General features: G+C 40.6%; 1 protein-coding gene across 1 annotated transcript in view; it reads left to right on the top strand.

Moving 5' to 3' along the window:
* Positions 1 to 851: 851 nt before the first annotated feature.
* Positions 852 to 18,091, top strand: part of armh3 (armadillo like helical domain containing 3) — a 23,495-nt gene continuing 6,255 nt past the window's right edge. Inside the window, exons 1-24 of the mRNA XM_023422166.2 lie at positions 852 to 943; positions 1,937 to 2,046; positions 2,140 to 2,196; positions 2,674 to 2,820; positions 3,004 to 3,111; positions 3,220 to 3,312; positions 3,431 to 3,505; positions 3,667 to 3,753; positions 5,310 to 5,366; positions 5,499 to 5,542; positions 6,071 to 6,131; positions 6,281 to 6,327; positions 7,175 to 7,250; positions 8,112 to 8,205; positions 10,377 to 10,478; positions 10,668 to 10,726; positions 10,816 to 10,881; positions 11,633 to 11,702; positions 12,255 to 12,315; positions 12,460 to 12,548; positions 13,447 to 13,529; positions 13,867 to 13,993; positions 14,536 to 14,611; positions 16,887 to 16,965. Of these exons, the coding sequence (XP_023277934.1) occupies positions 1,945 to 2,046; positions 2,140 to 2,196; positions 2,674 to 2,820; positions 3,004 to 3,111; positions 3,220 to 3,312; positions 3,431 to 3,505; positions 3,667 to 3,753; positions 5,310 to 5,366; positions 5,499 to 5,542; positions 6,071 to 6,131; positions 6,281 to 6,327; positions 7,175 to 7,250; positions 8,112 to 8,205; positions 10,377 to 10,478; positions 10,668 to 10,726; positions 10,816 to 10,881; positions 11,633 to 11,702; positions 12,255 to 12,315; positions 12,460 to 12,548; positions 13,447 to 13,529; positions 13,867 to 13,993; positions 14,536 to 14,611; positions 16,887 to 16,965 (1,860 nt within the window). The 5' untranslated portion in view covers positions 852 to 943; positions 1,937 to 1,944. The remainder of the gene's footprint in view (positions 944 to 1,936; positions 2,047 to 2,139; positions 2,197 to 2,673; positions 2,821 to 3,003; positions 3,112 to 3,219; positions 3,313 to 3,430; positions 3,506 to 3,666; positions 3,754 to 5,309; positions 5,367 to 5,498; positions 5,543 to 6,070; positions 6,132 to 6,280; positions 6,328 to 7,174; positions 7,251 to 8,111; positions 8,206 to 10,376; positions 10,479 to 10,667; positions 10,727 to 10,815; positions 10,882 to 11,632; positions 11,703 to 12,254; positions 12,316 to 12,459; positions 12,549 to 13,446; positions 13,530 to 13,866; positions 13,994 to 14,535; positions 14,612 to 16,886; positions 16,966 to 18,091) is intronic.

Raw genomic sequence — 18,091 nt, 5'->3', positions numbered from 1 at the left:
TGCACCAGAGCAGATGCAGCCTCTCCTCAGTATAACACAGATGGTTTATTACAGTAATTGAGCCTAAATTCTCCTCTGCTGGAGTCGGCCATTTTTCAATTACCAGTGTTAATGGGAATATAAAGTACACAACACTTTGCTCTCAGGCCTGTTGCTGTCGAACATCCATAGGCAATTCTTGACAGAAGCCAAACACTCTCCCTTACATGACAAGACTTTTCACTGATGACACATAAACAGTCTCCATAGAGATAAAGACGCAGCATTGGCATACACCTCCACAGATCACAGATGTATGCAGACTGCCGGAAGATATACAGCGACAGATTGCTGAATGTCGACCTTAGCTATCAACAGAGTAGAAACAATAATCATCCTGGTACTTCAAAAGCTAGAGTCAGTCTCTCCAAAGAGAGGATAAATATGTTAACATAATTTTTCACTAGGTGACATTTGAAAAGCAAAAGATATACACAGGACTACATCAGTCATGGTAACCACTCATGTATCTCCTACAACTCCACCTCTTTTTCTTTACAACCAATTGAAAATTCCTATGTTGCTATGGTTTATTAGTTTTTTAAAATTTTTTATAGGAAACACAAACATATAGGCACCTATTAATGACTACAGTACCAGTGATTCAGCAGTCACTACTCTATTTCCTATGTGATGTATGAGGATCAAAATTGTATATCAATATAAAGTTTCTTATTTGTTACAATTACTTTTATTATTAGTCTATTATTAAAAATTTTAAAAGGACAAAGAAGGCGATTTAATGAAAGTAGAAATCATCACAGAGATAAACATGTTATCTGTGGGGTGCTAAGACCACGAAGACCAGCAGGAGGCTACAGATAGCAGTATGCTAGCAGAAGCTAGTGTTGTCACAGGGATTCATGAACTACATTTAAGACATAGATTTTAATACTTAATTGAGGTAAGAAAATACTGCACTCTTAACTAAGCTGGGTCCTATCTAAATAATTTAACACAGCAATGTTGTCAATAATCGCATCCAGACATTTGACAGTTAACGCTAAATCAGTGTTAACATCTTTGTCTGACATGCATTAGCTAGTTAGCGCTAGCTTTAGCTGCGAAGATTGAACATTTTAATAGATTTTGGTGACCATTCTGCTCACAAAGTGCTCATCGAGTGTCTATTGGACAACAATACATGCCTGTTAACGTGAACACCTTGCCGTTTGTCGTTAAGTAGCTAAACACAGTTAGGTAACGATTGGTCATTTTGCTAATGCTAGCTAGCTGCTAGCAGCCCATCCCAATTTGTACTGCAGGTTAAATCATGTGCCATCAGTTTTAGCAAATGTCAGCTGATAATTATTTGGCAAACCTAATAGCACTTTAGCTAATTCATTGACAAGCTACGTACGTTATTCAAACGTTATTTACAGGAGGCTTCTCTGCTAAGCTAACCTAAAAGTTTACCTTCATTTGTTTTTCACGCCACTTAGATTGAAGTGTTTCACCTGGCCAGCCGGCTGTAAATATTGTGTAGCCCTGTCTCTAAGTACAGTGCCTTTCTGTCAGTCTGAGCTAATAAGTCAATAAAATAGCGCAATAAAGCAGATAGTTAAGCTTTTCAACAGCTGACAGTTGTAGGTTATCTGGCCAGTTAGGTTATGCAGTAAAGGGAGTTGATTTTTGACTTGACAGGAGCGTGTATCTCCTCCGTCATGAATGAATGGGCTTGGAAGAGAGATGCACAGGCAGCTGGGGAAGTCAGAAAGTGTTGAGGTGGATCAACACTTTGTTGGTTTTGGTCTTTTCATTGGATTTGATTAAAGAAATACAGAATATCAGTGGCCTTTAAATAATCCATAGACTATAGCTGAAAAATATTTGAGATTTACACCACATTTTTATATTGTTTACATATTTTTTTCACTAATTGCTTCTTGGTTTTCAGACTTAGTCATGTCTCAGGTGGAGAAGAAGGCAGGGTTGCTTAGGAGGACATCGTCCTCTAAAAAACCCTTGAAAGAGAAGGTGGTGCTGATGTATGATGAGATTTTTGCAGTGAGTATCACAATGGAAGAATGTCAGTGGGGAAAGTCTAGAGAAATAAATGAATCTTCAAATCTTAACAATATCCTTTTTGCTTTGTTTTAGAAAGAGGACCCAGCCAAAAACAACCCTCGCTTCTGGGATGAGCTGTTTCTTATGAAGGTACCGCAAAGAAAAAAAAAATGCTTGAGTAGAATTGCATGTGTTTGGCATAACAGGAAATCTCTCATGACACTGTGTGGGTCTATGAAGTTGCAGCAGTGTTAGCAGTAATGCTAACTGAGATGTATGGGAAATATCAGTACAAATAAACCCTGCCAAATGTTCAACTATAGACTGTGCAAAAATCTGTTTATACATTAATATTAGAATTGTGATAGTATGCACAGAAGTCTTTTTAGAAACTCCAGATGGAGTCATCATCATCATAAATGTAAGGAAAAAGCTATAATTATGACATATTTGTAGCCGTACAAGAGGAAGTACTGCACTGTGCAGAAATCACTTGTTGTCCTGTTTTAACAGAAGTGTATTGTGAAAATAACAACTGTCATGTCTTAGTCACTTTGGTCCTGTATCTTATGCATGTTCACCGTCTACCAACTTTTTAAAAAAAATGTCTGTCCCATCATGTTGCAGGTGAACCTAGAGTATCTGGAGTCTAAGTTGGAGAGTGTAGATGGGGAAGAAGTTCAGCGCATCCAAGACAACATCAACTCTCTGTTCCACCACTGTGTTCAGGCTCTGGGAGAGGAGCACCAGATCAAAGTGGTCAATGCCCTGCAGGTAACCACAGCCCGGGAGGGTGACATAGATTTTCAACTGTGCTACAATCACATCAGATGCATCTTAAGTGTGCTAATAAGACTGTAACTGCTGACAAATGATCTTGTCTTGTCTGAGTGTGATTGGAATTCAATCTGTCGTTGTTTGTTCAACTTTTGTGCTTTTCTGTCCTTCCCCTCCCAGACTCTGTGTGCACTTTTCCGGGGGGTTCATCAGAAGAACAAGTCGGCGTCTGGCTTCGACATCATCAACATGCTCATGGGATTTGACAAGGCTGAGCAAAGGATGAAGGTATGTGACGAGTGAAAAAGATTCATAATGAAGGGGTAAATGAAAAGACCACTGGAGTTTTCTTTTGTATTCATTCACATCATTTCGTCATGCTTGTGTCTCCTGCAGGACCTGATGGAGAGACTGGACAGCCTTCTCTGTGGAGACGGCTCAGAGAGTCTGAAGAGCCTTTGTCTCAAACTGCTGCTGTGTCTGGTGACGGTGAGACAGGACACATCAAAACAACAACATGAAAGAAGTGGTGATGAGCTTTGGGGGAATGTTTGTTGTCCTTTTAACTTAAACACTTTTAAATATGTGAAAATGTGTGTGTTGACAGGTAACAGACAATATTAGTCAGAACACCATACTGGAATATGTGATGATCAACAGCATCTTTGAAGCCATTCTACAAGTAAGTGATTAGTGGAAGACTGTGTTTAATGTAGTTCTGTGATTTCCTGTGATTCTTTTTCTTTTCCTCCCAGTGTGGTCATCTCTCTCTCTCTCTCTCTCTCTCTCTCTCTCTCTCTCTCTCTCTCTCTCTCTCTCTCTCTCCCTCTCTCCCCTCCTCAGATTCTGTCAGATGTCTCCAGTAGAGGGCAGCATGGTTACGATGCTGTGGTCCTTCTGGCCCTCCTGGTAAACTACAGGAAATATGAGGTGTGTGTAATGTGCATATGCTGATTGGTGCTTGTTTCTTTTCTTGTTGTATAGTCCTAATCAGCAGCAGGCTTGTAGCAGGCTTAAGAGCTGCTGAATAGACACTGACTGTTCATCCAAGAACTCCAAAGATCAGCTCTCTTTACCTCCGATATTTTTCTTTTCTGCTATGACTCGAAAACTGCTGTGCTGCTGTAAGTGTCACCTGTAGAGGATACAATAGAAACAAGTCTCTCTTTTTAGTACAAGATGTACAGTACTGGTGTGTCATCTCTGGGAGGCTCTTTTTTAGTTCAGGGCTGAACCATGCCCATGGGATATGAGAGAATAATAAAAGGGCAAGGCATTAATTTGACTGTGTTGATAAAATTTTTCTCCACTAAGGAAATGTTGCAACACTCAGATCATTAAAATCAGTGTTGTATGAGGAAAAAAACATTAATTATTAGTTTGGTAGACTTTATTGTGCCCACTGGATTTTTTTTTCTCACAGCACTCTGCACAGCAATTAACACACAGCTGTGACAGGCAGATAAACGTAAATGCAACACAACAGCACATAACAGCGACAGGTAAAACAACATGAAAATAGGGCACAGACGATGACGATCCATGACGATGACGGGAAAACGGCATGAGGACAAGATTCTTAGCGAGCCACCTCGATTAGAGCTGCTATGGCTGCGGGTACCAGGCCCTTCTGCACCTCAGGGACCTGCACCTGCGTCATTGAGGGCAGTGATGTCCAGTGCTATTGTGTTTGCATTATGTGCGATGACTTGACAGTTTAGCTCTTTGAGGTTGGGTGTTGGGAGACTTATTATCTTGGCAGCAGCCTGTAATTTTGTACAGTGTGTACATGAAAGCTTTGACTTGGGTTGTGTCCGCTATCAAAGGGCCACTTGTCCTACATTTCAGTGATAGAGAAGAAAACATATTGTCTGAAATAGCCTCCAATTCGCCTCCCTCTCCAGTTATTTCCTGGAAGGATAAGAGTGACAGTGAGGGAGGGGAAAAGAGGATGAGGAGTAAGTTTTTGGGTGCACCCTGATACTGCATGTGAGCAAAGTGGGCAACAACACGAGGAGCTCTCTTTTCAATTATTCTATTAAGATGTGCACTCCAAAATGTGTAAGACACGGCTTTAGTCGGCTGCAATATGCTGCACTTTATATATGGCAACATTTTCATGCAGCATAAAAAATAATGCTAAATTTCAGCTAATGGACATGAATTGTCGATTTTCGACGTTTCCTGTTTGGACTAGCTGTTCATAAACTTAGACTAGGCTAAACAAGCTGATCTATCTGTTTTTCAGTTGCATTATTGCACCTGGCATGGAATATGCAAAAGATCTTTAGCCTGACCATCCTTCCACTAATCAGCTGATTCTTCTCTTGATTAACTGAATAGTCGTTTGGTCTGTAAAATGCTAGAAAATGAGCCCCTGGAGCTGTGAGAGAGAATTGCCCTTTAACATTCAGGATGATTCACATTAACATTAATACTTGTGTCACATATTTGACAGATACATATGTCTCTGTTTTCTCTGTCAGTCTGTGAATCCATACATCGTGAAGCTCTCCATTGTGGACGATGAGCCAACATTAGATGTGAGTATGTTGTCACTTCCTGTATCTTCTTACCTGCTGAATGATAAATAGCCAGTCTGATGTAGGTCCTGGCCTCCGCATCAATCACATTGTCAAAGGTTTGATTGTAACACTGACTGTTTTCTTTCCCAGGGAATGGGGATGGTTGTCCACCAAGCTTTGACAGAATATAACAGGTGAGATCTAAAACTGTCCACGTGTCAACAGTCTTTGTAATGATCCACTGCATGGTGCGCTGGCGTCAGCAGTTTCGTTTGATGTTTCCCACAAATGTTCTATTTCTATTCTCCCGGAAAAAAAAGGCTCCTTTTATTCTTTTAGTTATTTATATCTGACAGTTTTCTTTGGCAGTTGGTAATGTTTTTTGGATGAGGCAAGGTTTGGAAATTAAAATGCTGTTTGTGAAGGAGGTCTTGTCTGTGTGTGTGCGAAGACAGGCGCATCAAAGTGATGGATGACGGCTCTACACAGTTCATTGTTTTTGTGTATAAACTGAATGCCCCGTAGATAATAAATTGCAGGGAGGAGACAGATGTTAGGTAAATAAATGTGTGTTAGGTTACGAATACCCTGTTTGAATGAGAATGTACATCTCTGCCTCTGCTGTTGTGTGGCCCTTTCTGTCTTCAGTTTATTTGTCATTCTCTTTACTTTTTCATTACTTCCTACTTTATGTCCATCTTGTCTTTTTCTCCGCCTCTCAGGCAGTACAAAGACAAAGAGGAGGAGAACCAGGGTGGGTTCTTCTCTACCCTGACTAGTATGGTAAGAACTTTTTCTCACTTACAGTTTAATCATAGATATGTCTTAAATTGATTGATATTTCTTCTATTCGGACATATTTTGTGTTTAAGGAGCTTGATATTATGCCTTTCTGTTTTTTTGTGATAACTTGATCCTTCTTTTGTCTACAGGTGGGCAGTATGTTTATAGCAGATGCTGATGAGAAACTCTCCGTACAGTAAGTGTAAAGTTCTTACTCATCAGTTAGCATTACTTGCATTGTTCTCTACACTTTCAATGAGAGAATCCATTACGGCTGCGGTGTTTTTTCTTGCCGCCTACTTTGTCATCATTTAAGGTTCCAGCATGAAGTTTAAATAAACTTAATACCACAGTGGGCAATAGGCATCGGACCGAAACCTGGTATTAAAATTAAATTAATAAAGATTGTGGTATTAATAAGTTCCATCAATATTGGTCTTGCTCTCATAGTAATGATGAAAAAATTGATTTGCTATTTCTTATTGCTACATAAAAAGAACTTGCGTGTGTCTTCAAAAAAGCAGAAACTGCCACGTTACAGACTGATATTTGATTGGCTCATGGCATGACTTCATCATTTGTTGGGGGTAACAATTAAACATGTGGATCATTACAGTAAGAGTGAGTATTAAAAGCTCTTGAAAGGGACAGTTATGACTCTCTAAGCGTTTTCACTCAGGAGTTGGATGTTGATTGCTGCCCTGGTCCTGTTCATTAGATTTTGCAGAAAATGACTGAAAAAAATTGGAGGGATAATATTTGTATCCGTAAACGAGGCTCACTGTTGTTTTACATTGTTAATTTCAGTGAATTTTTCAGCATTAAAATTGAACGTAAAGATTAAAAAAGTGACTTGCTGATGCTTGAAGTGATTCTTAATAAACTCTGAACTCCAGACTGCTCCTCCGCTTGTTTCACAAGCTTGACTGGATGAGAGTCTGAAGCTGTTTCCTGCTCAGTCTAATGTCATGTGAAGATTTGGAGGTTTTACTTCGTAAATGAAAACGCTCACTCTAAACCGCCAACTGCTTTTTCACCTCAAGGACAAATGAGGCGATTCTGCTGGCACTGTACGAGGCTGTGCACCTAAACCGCAACTTCATCACTGTATTAGCACAGGTAAGATGCACTGCTTTTCCTCCAGGTGTACATGTGTGCTCACCTCTTTCTAAAGTTAATCAAAACGAGGACAGAGGCCCAGTTGTAGCTAATTTTCCCTTCACAGTTTTCATCAGTTTTATTGCATAAAAACATCTATGCCTGCATCGTCACCTGAAAGAAAGTTGGTGAGGAGCAACCTGAACTTTATCTAGTGGAAATTTTTTTTTTTCTGGGAAGAGAAATATGGGTTTTCCAAAATAAGAAAGGCTACAGGCTCATTAAAAGCTCATTTGTTCTTAAAGTCTGCTATTTAAATCTGTGTGTTTTTATTCTCCTCTCATCTTGGAGCTTTGAAAAATGGGCAAACGGTTTTCTATTGTTTTGCATCTGTGATGTGACATGACATTTAATAATGGACAAGCTGGAGGACAGTGATTAGAAAAGAGGCTTCACCTCTTCTTGACATTATTCAGAACAGCAGGTTGGATTTCTGACTGTTTTGTGCAGCAGATATTGAATGTCAGCACAGAGTTCATACTGTGACTTTATGTTGGTATTAGTGTTTTTAGTTGAGAAAATCACTTCTCCACTATCAGTCAGTCCAATCTGTTGCTTTGACTTTATTGATCCCTGCGGGGACATTCATTCTTTGAGCCATCTGACTGACTGACTGACTGACTGACTGCAATGCCTAATGCACTGTTGTGTGTAAATGTTTTGCACTACTAAAAGTAAACACTCCTCTTCCTGTTCCTTTCTCTCTGTCCTCATTTGCATCTCGTGTCCAGCCTGCATTTTTTTCCAGTACATTGCGGGACACAAGGGACAGTTATTCACTGTTAATGACATTTCATGTGTTCGTTGTTTGTCTTTGAACAGAGCCACCCTGAGATTGACATCCCAACCACACCTACCACCCCCACTCCAACGACACCCACGACACCACTTGGCACAACACCGCCCTCCCTAGACAGTAAGCTATACACGTTTTCATATTTTTATTCAGATTCAGTAAACAACACATATAGTGTCGGTGACATTACCCGTTGGTTTCTGAAGGTTTCTCAATGTCACTGTGTGGAACCAGCAAGGAGGAACAGGGGTGAAACTAAAACAACAAGTGACCACAGGAAATTGCAGGGTTATGGGAAGAATGAGTTGAGACAATGTAGTAAAAGTTATATGTTTAGGTGCAAGTCTTTATGGTTAAGTGTTTAGTTCAAACTGAACATACTTAGAGTCAACCATGTCAAAACGTTCCCTTAGAATATAAACAAAATGGACCTATCCTCATTTAATCTCAGTCTTTTTACATCCATTTTTGACCCCCCCCGCCCCCCCCAAATTCACTGCAGCACTGAGCAGAAACTCTCAGACACACATGCACCCACACCAGCAACCTTTTCAAATATTCACCACTTTTTTAAGTTTATCTGAAAGAAGGGAGTTGCTGATCTAAACCCACTTATAATGTGGATTTATTACAGTTTAATAAGGAGATTATTACACTATCCCAAGTACTTACTAATCTCTCTTTGAAACTGAGTGCACGGCTGTCACTTCAGGTTATCTGGTAGGCGTATGTGGTCGCAAGCAAGTTCAAAAGCAGGTCATTTAGCATGCACACACGCTGTAACTGTTAAAAGGTGCATGTTCTAATCTCAGACGAGCTCTCCTTCCAGTGCTTCGAACCTAAGAGCCATTTTCCCTATAAAATATTAACCTTTAGATTCAAATACAGGTGAATGTTTCACATGCAGAGTGCCTTATTCCCTGTCATGGGAGCTTCAGCACTTACAGGCTCCTCTTCTTAGACCAGAAACAGTTGCACACATGCGCCTGCAGTCACATGTCAGGATTATACCTTTTCCTTCCACAGTTTTGCCCCATGTGATGATATGTTTCTTGACAGTGTGAAATCTTCTTTTCCGCTGGGCGTGCATTGATCTGAGGAAGAAGGAAACAAATGAGGGTCTGGGGATGTGGAGGTTAGGGATAGGGAGATAGAACTGACCGGCTCATCATTTATCCATGATACAAACTGTATGTTTCACTGTGCAGAGAGTTTAAAATGGATGAAAATGCATATCTTGACAACACAGCAAGCTACAGTATCTACAGTAATGGGACAAAGACATACTTTCTTTGTAACCGCTGCTTGAATGAGCACTTTGCAAACAAGGAAAACAAAGACGACGATGCTCATCATACTCTCTTGTAGACAGTAGACTTTGACTTTAGACAATATTATTTATGGAATAACTGATTGACTGTACAGTTTTTAAGCCTCCACTCCAACGAGGGCTGTGGCCAGAGGCATTTATGTTTTTGGGTTGTCCGTCCGCCCTTCCCGTCCTCATGAACATGATATCTCAGCAACGCCCTGAGGAATCTGGCGTTCACTTGGACTCGAGGAGGAACTGATTAGAATTTGGTGGTCAAAGGTCAAATGTCATGGTGACCCCACAAAACATGTTTTCGGCCATAACTCAAGAATTCATACGTCACTTATGACCAATGGTTAAGTGATTTTATATCCAGAGGATCAAAGGTCAGCTTCACCATTACATCGTAATGTTCTCAAAAAGACTTTTCTGGCCATTAGTCAGCGCTGTAACTCAGGAACAGAAGGGGGGGATGGGGGGGGGATGTGGGGAGATGGGGGGGTTGTGACCATGTTTCACGTTTGGTGCAATACTGAATTGGTGACACTAAACTTGGTGCCCACCTTGAAACTGTGGTGATTGTTAAGATCTTCTGTGCTGCCGGGTTGAAGATGTGTGTGCAGCATCCACTTATTAGAATTTGTAGCTTTTTTGCTGCAACATCTGTATTTGAGGCATTTGTCCACTGTCATGGCTACAACTTTGTGTTCTATCAGAATCAGCTTCATTGGCCAAACACGTGAGGACATACAAGGAATTTAACTCTGTTTTTTGTCCGTCTCATTGTGATAGCTTCGTTTTTGCCAAAAAATACACTTAATACCTTTTTGATTAAATTCCCTCAAAGTCTTTACTAGTTATATAATTATGTTCTCTCTGTTTTGTTCATATGGTTGTCCTCTTTCTCCAAATATTTGCAAGAATATCACTGCAGTGATTAATGTTTGATGGAAGTTTTATTTGTACATTGGCTGTGTAGTGATGAACAACCCAGAACTGCCTCTGGATCCCAACCTGCAGACCAGCAACCTTCTCATTACCTTCCTCAAGTATGCCTCCATTGTAATGCAGGACACTAAAGGTAAACAGAACCCCTCATGTCCTCTTCCCCTTTGTCTCTGACACTCTGCCTTTTATTTTTTATCCATCTGTGACCCTGAAGTGCTCCTATGTAGTTGCTCTCTTCTATCACTCCACAGCTATCCCACTTTGTAACATTAATTTGTTTCAGTTTTCCTACCTGTTAAGAGTCTCATGTGTGTGTTTCCAGATGAACATCGACTGAACAGTGCCAGACTGTGCCTAATTATTCTCACCTGCATAGCCGAGGTACGAGCAGCTCCTGCTTCCACACTGTTCCTACGGTCTGACTATCTGTGACATTGTCTTTGTTCCTAATCCACGTCTGTGTGTGACAGGACCAGTACGCCGATGCCTTTCTCCATGATGACAATATGAACTTCAGAGTCAATCTCCACAGAATGGTGAGTTTATTGTTCTGACAGTGAGCAAATACATTATAAAACCTATGGTATGCAGGTGCTTTCAGCTGTCAGCATTTAAGGTACTGTACGTATTATAGTACTTTATTTTCTTTTAATTATCTGTCACATGCACCTGGAAAAAAATCTGCCAGTTATATGTGAATAAAATGTTATTGTCTTTATAAATTATTGCTTATTAAAGCTGATATCAGCCAGTACTGGTTTATGCCGACACACTGGTCCATCACTTGTGTACAGTATCATGATTATATCCTCATATACAGTACCAGTCAAAAGCTTGGATGCACGTTCTCATTCAAGTGAATGGAGAAGTATAGTATAACTTTTGACTGGTACTGTGCATACTTAGCGCAAGGTGCCCTTTCTGGTAAACCTTTGGAGCTTTCAGCCATATCTCTTGGCTTTCATCAGCAGATAGATATTTCTTAGTTGTCATGGAGATTGTTGTTGGATAGTCGTATATTATGGAATTTCGGTCATGTGATAAAAGAGACATCGGTTGCTACGTGCCTCCCGTATACAACCACCAGTTTGGAATATTGGTCACGTAACAACAACTGAGCCGTCTCCATGACGACTGAGGCAAATTCACTGACGGCTACAAGATGTGGCTGGAAGCTCTGTACATTTTCCAGTAAGTGGACCTTATGCTGTAAAGTTTTTGTGGAAATGTTATTTACGTTGTTTATACTGTAATGAACCTTCAAGATTCCTCCTGTGTCTCTTTCAGCCCATGAGGCACAGAAAAAAAGCAGTGGACAAGAACATCCCTTCTCGGCCGCTCGTGTGTGCTGTTCTAGGTATGAGGACTTTAGTGTGCGCTCATGTTTGATATTTTTGAAGGCTAGTTAGTTAGCTATAACCTCTGGATCTACCTTGTCATTTCCCATGGTGACCGGTTGGGTAGCAAACCAGACGTTTTCATTTTAAGGATGAGGGATGAGGACACAATGTAGATTACTTTAAGTTTTAATTCTCCATTTTCTTCCCTTTGCCAGGCTGGGCAGCCAGCTTTGGCAGAGTATTGTAATCAACAACTCTAAAAAGATTCTTCTAAACTACACTCTCGAAAACTTTATTGTGCGTTGTCCATAAATATCATTGGCACGTGTTATTGGCAACTTTGTTTTTTTCCTGAGTCCTGCGTAAAGCTTTGTTTGCTTTACAGCTTCACACACTATAATGTTATCAACCTAGAAAGATGATGTATTCTTCTTTTTCCACTGACATTGCATGCTTTATTGCAGCCAATGAGATATTTGCAGTTCAAAGTTGGTGCAATTTAATCCTCTTGGTTTGTATCTGTCCAACTGTTTTTCTACTTCTCCCCTCTCCTGTTTCCCTTTGTGTAGACCTGATGGTGGAGTTTATTGTCACTCATATGATGAAGGACTTCCCCATGGATTTATACTTGTGAGAGCACATGCACACTACACACACACACACACACACACACACAGACGCACACACACACGCACACACACACACACACACACACTATTATTATAGTCTCATACACCGTCCAGCGTTGTTAACCACAGTTAATTTCACGTGCAGGCGCTGTGTGCAGATCATCCACAAACTCCTGTGCTACCAGAAGAAATGCAGAATCAGATTACATTACACCTGGAGAGAGCTCTGGTCAGGTAAAGATTGCTCTCTTGTCTCAGTTTAGTCAGGATTAGTTGTCATCTTTAATAAACTAAACTGTGCCACCAGCAGAGTAATGAGTCATTGTAATGCTTGATGTTGATTCTTATTTATGAGATCTTTGCCAACAAACAGTGTTAAATAAATCATGTTTTGGAAGTTTTCTGATGGGACGTGTTTATGATTTAATTTTTCAAATTAAGTTTCAAGACCCCACATATGCATGATTAACATCTCTGGGATTTTTGTTTTGCTGGGCATCAGCTCATGAGCTGAGTAAGTAGTTGCTGCTTTTCTAAAAAAACCCAATTTCTTGTTGAAGTCGTTTTGGAAACGTATTGCATCATTGAGATTTGATAATGAGTCTCTAAAGAAAGCACAATCCATCCTGGTGGCCTTGTTTTCAGCCTGGTCAACACACAGTAGGATAACATTTCAGCTTGTAGTGGCCCCATCACACCGTGTCTCATTAGGATACACATTTCTCTAATCAGACCAATAATCTGCTTAATTCCCTGAATAACACCGAGCCTCTCCTCCTGGTGGTGATAATAGCATAACATGAAATAAGACTGGAGAGAAAAAAATGAGCCAAATTAAAGCAATAGATGTGCTCGTTGTTCTGCCAGCTTGTGTTGCAGCATGTTAAAAGCTTTTTTTTTTTTTGTGCGTACACATTGTGTTTCTTCTTATGGGGGTTGTTTTCCTCAATAAAAGCTTGTGAAAGGACTTGATTTGGTGTTGAAAGGTTTTCCCTCCTCCTGTGTTTCCATTATCTACCTTAATAAAGATACACACTGAGGAAAGCAGACTGCTGCCATATACTTCTGCTGGTAGACGACTGTCAGCACTCCAGATTATTTCATTAATGCGAGCATGTCTCCCTCTGCACAGCTCTCATCAACCTGCTGAAGTTCCTGCTGTCGAATGAGACCACACTGCTGGCCAAGCACAACATCTTTCATCTGGCCTTACTGGTGAGAGACACCGCACACACACACACACAAAACATGCAGACAGGAGCCTGACAGAGTACAGTCCACAAAGGAAATCATTTTCACACCAGTATGTGTATTCTCTTGTAGTAGGAGGTGAACCAGATGCTGTTAGTGTGGCGCTGCTTATAGCCCAGCTGTGCATACATCTGAAATCACACGCTAGAGTTTAAATGTCTCTTATTAGTTTTTTATAAGAGGAGAGGGAAAAAGCCAACCGGCCTGTATTTGCAGAAATCGCTATATGAATTTAATTTCCCTTTTAGGTTTTATCTGTTTAAGAGTGAGTGTCAGACTTAATGTGTGTCTCCTTATCCAGGTAGTGAACCTGTTCAACATGTTCATAACATACGGCGACACGTTCCTGCCCACCTCCAACAGCTACGACGAGCTGTACTATGAAATCGTACGAATGCACCAGGTCTTCGACAACCTCTACTGTATGGGTACGTTAGCAGTTTTTACCTGAGAAGAGCTGAAATTATTCCTAATCTCATCTGCTATTTAAAGAAAGATATAATCAGTATATTTATTATAAAGAACAACAGCAGTAAAGAGTTAAACCGTGAGCACATTTTCTGTGAATGATAACTGTGGAAAAGAGGAAATTAACAACAAAAGTCTGTCTCTAATATAATGATCAATGAAGGCCACCCTATCAGAATTTACAGTGGTGGATTGAACTATTTTGACATCAAACATTCTCCAGTTCCAGCTTCTCAGTCGTGAGGATTTGCTGCTTTCTTTCTTTTAGTATCGTAATAAATTGAATGTCTTTGGGTTCTGGACTGTTTGTCGGACAGAAGAAGACATCTTTGAGCCTTTGGAAACTCTGACGGACATTTATTTTCTGGCTTTTTAGAGACCAAATGATCTATTGGTTCATTATTTGAGAGTGAAAATAATCATGAGCCTTTAACATGACAGGGTCAAAAGAGACATGTACAAGTGCAACTGATTCAGTGTGTTTTTATTCTCTGCCTTTCAGTTTTGAGAGTATCAACCAACACAGGCCAGTGGAAGGAGGCAGCCAGCAAAGTCACGCACGCCCTTGTTAACGTTCGGTAAAAATGCACACACACTCTTAACACACATACACACACACAGCATGCCAAGAGGCAGAAAAGAGTCATATTTGATTGAAGGGAAATGCAAACTAGAATGTGATGGAGGAAGGTCAAAATAAAGTGAATGAAGTCAAGTCTTTGGAACTGTAATTTGGGTTCTCCATCCCCATCCTGTTCCTTTCTTTTCCGCCCCCCAGGCCCCTCTATTCGATAATTATAATCCTTTATCTCCTTCACCCCAACCCAATCCACACACACACTGTACTTCATATCTCCTCCAACATTTTCCCGCATAATCTCCCTTTTCCTCCTCCATCTTCTCCGAGGAGATGATCCTCTGAGGTCACCCCGGCTTGGAGGCCCCTGAGGGCACCCGAATGAGCCGGGTGCTCCCAGTGGGTTCAGCCACTCAACTGGTCTCCCGATGAAGTAGATGTCACTGCTTTAATATACAGTCACAAGGGTTGAAGGGAAGGCGAGGGGAAAAGAGACTGATGGAATAATGTTTGAAAGAATAGATGAATAACTGAATTAAGGCAGAGAGCTATAAAGAACCCAGAGAAACTGTGCGGAAATTAACTCAAATGAAGGGACCAATCCCATTCTCCTCCCATCACATCTATCCTCCACACGCTGGCTTCCCACATGGAAATGACACCAGGATTATCACTATGGAGAAATCTTTGCATTTTTGTCACTGTAATTTATTTGATATATTACGCTCTCTAACCCAGTACAAAATAACACACTTCATCTCACAGCTGTGTGTATTGTATAAACTTATATTTGCGCTACAAAGCAGTTTATTTCTCAGAAATGAATGCCGATGCTGGAAAAGATTGTCTCTGAATTTGCATCTGAAATTCCCCGGTGTGTTGACACAACGTGAAGGAGGCGCTGAGAGAGATTTAAATAGGAATGAATAGAAATGAGTTTTGGTGTTAAGCAGGCTGTCTGAAACAGGTATTGCTTCAAACTTTTTCTTGTCAAAAATCAAGTCAAAACTGGTCATTGCAAACCTGCACACCTTGAATATTATTATTTTTGATTATATTATTAGTTTACACCTAAACAAGAAGGAACCAGAAAGTCACACTAGGCACTAAAATGTATGGAAGGCTGGTGGCAAGGATACACCACATACACTGCCAAAAGTATGCAGACACAGTAGTTTTGGTCTGGGACTGATGTTCATGTTTTGGTCCAGGACCCTTAGTTCCAACTAGAGAAAATAGTATTTTAGTCTACTTCCACACTGAGCCATCTAATTCTTTTCTGTTTTAAATTATTATTATTTATTGTTTTTTTTTCATTATTGATTGTGGCTCATTTATACTACCTGATAATCAGACAGCCATGTCTGGCTGCTGAGCTGCAGTGCTGGTCAGATCGTTGTTTTAAGACCACAACATTGTCTGAGAAATGAACATACATACAGTACAAGGTTGTACTGTGAGTTACAGGCCAAAAAAGATTTCTCTATTTACTTTATTGCCACACAACCCCCAACTCCAGAGCCCTGACCTCAACCCCATCCGACACCTTTGGGATTACCTGGAATTGACCAAATCCCTGTGGCCAGGATCCAAAATCTTGTGGAAAGTCTGTGGAAAGCAGATAAATGTGAATGGTTTTGGAATGAGATGTTGAACAGCTGTTCACACCTGGCATTATAATGTTCCTCCACATGTGGTTCGATTGACCACTGATTGGCTTCCTCCGTTTCTATATGTTAAAAATATGTATGCGTTGTTGTTTTTAACCAATCCGACAGAAGGATCTGTTGTCAATGTGTGTGTAGTGGGAGAGAGAGAGAAAGAGAGAGGGAGTAGGGCATGTAGGGGTTGAGCAAATAAATGTGCTGCTCACAGCTCTACATTGAAATAACGTTTTATCTATTTGAAATAGTAAAGTATATTCAGTTATTATGAAACTATGTTAGGACAAATTGGACTGTGGTAGAGGATGTAAGCTGAGTAGGCGGTCCTTCAATGTGGCCCAGGACACACTTGCATTCACATGTAGCCCAGACCGCCTCTGAATGTGGTCTGAATGATCGGATCTCAAATGTGTCCTCAGTGCGTCTTGGGTGTGCTCACACCTGTACGTACAGCTGTCCACTTGTGATTTGTGACCTGAGATAGATGTTAATGCCATGTTTGAAGTGGCCCTGAGTGTCCACATACTTCTGACTAGTGTGTATGTCCTTGGTATTTGAGGAAGACGTCCATCTGTGTGTCATCTCAGAAGGGCTTGTGTTTTTCTCTTTAAGGGCCATCATCAACCATTTTAACCCCAAGATTGAGTCCTACGCTGCGGTGAACCACATCTCCCAGCTGTCAGAGGAACAGGTAAGCACAACACACTCTACCTCCACTAACACTACGCCTACAAGTTGCTTGTAAATAAAAATAAACATCTCGGGGCTATTTGGGTTGAACTCCATTGAAACATCACTCCTGCCATTTCAAAGGTAAATCTTATAAATTTTTTACTGCACAGTGGAAAGCATTCAGTGCTTGGAAGTGTTTGAGAAGGGGTGCATGTTATTTTGAAAGAATGCCTATTCATCAAGAAGTACTTACTACTACTCTGTGGCAGAGATGAATGACTCAGACATTGGTTATTGTGATGAGACAACTGGAAGAGCAGTTGTTATCTCTCACACACCACTGAGCTTAAAGCTCATCACGGCTGATTCATTGCACACACTTCAGGCAGGTGGGACGAGCCTGTTCACAACAAATATTTTAACACAGTTCATGACTGATGGTGGCACACGCTTTGGTTGTTGTCACTTCTAGTGACACTGATATCCAACAACTTGTATACTTGTCTATTAAACATAGACAGTATTCTCCTCTTAATGTGCTTTTAAAGGAAATATGATCCTAAAAGTAAAGCTTGAATTATTCTGATTATAGAAAGGTATAAATATTGCAATTTCTCTGATGGCCGCAGCAAGTCTTGTAGAAATAACGCCAATTTATCCACGCAATAAGAGTCCAACTGCAAAACAAACAGACTGCGAATCGAGTCATTAAGCAACTGGACAGCTTTTGAAATGCTGAGTTATTCCTTCATTATTAGTGGAAAAACGTGAGTCTGGCCCGGAAGGAAGCTGAACTGATTTGAAAATTGTGAGCTCCATTTAAGACTTTATCCTTGATGTCAAATCGGTGAGGACAGGAAAGCGGCCGGGAATCCCTTTTTTAACAAGCTGATAAGAGAGTGATGGATTTGGTCATTATACTCCCCAATTACCTCTCTGCTTTTATCTGCTAGATTTATTCACAACAAAAAGGGAAGGCAGGAGTTAGCTTCGGTGTCAGTGAGCTGCCAGTGGTTTCTTAGTCTGTGGCACTTTTCTTTGCCGTTAGTAGCAGTCTTCATGGAGCGACTGTAATTTGATCATTGTCAGCAAATTCAGCGATAACACAGAAGTCACCCTCTTCTATTTAACAAACAGATTCCAGC

This window comes from Seriola lalandi, unplaced genomic scaffold, assembly GCF_002814215.2.
Source record: "Seriola lalandi dorsalis isolate HSWRI2012SDOR001 ecotype SW California unplaced genomic scaffold, Sedor1 jcf7180002054678, whole genome shotgun sequence".
Taxonomy (NCBI): domain Eukaryota; kingdom Metazoa; phylum Chordata; class Actinopteri; order Carangiformes; family Carangidae; genus Seriola; species Seriola lalandi.
This window is presented reverse-complemented; position numbering and strand designations above follow the sequence as displayed.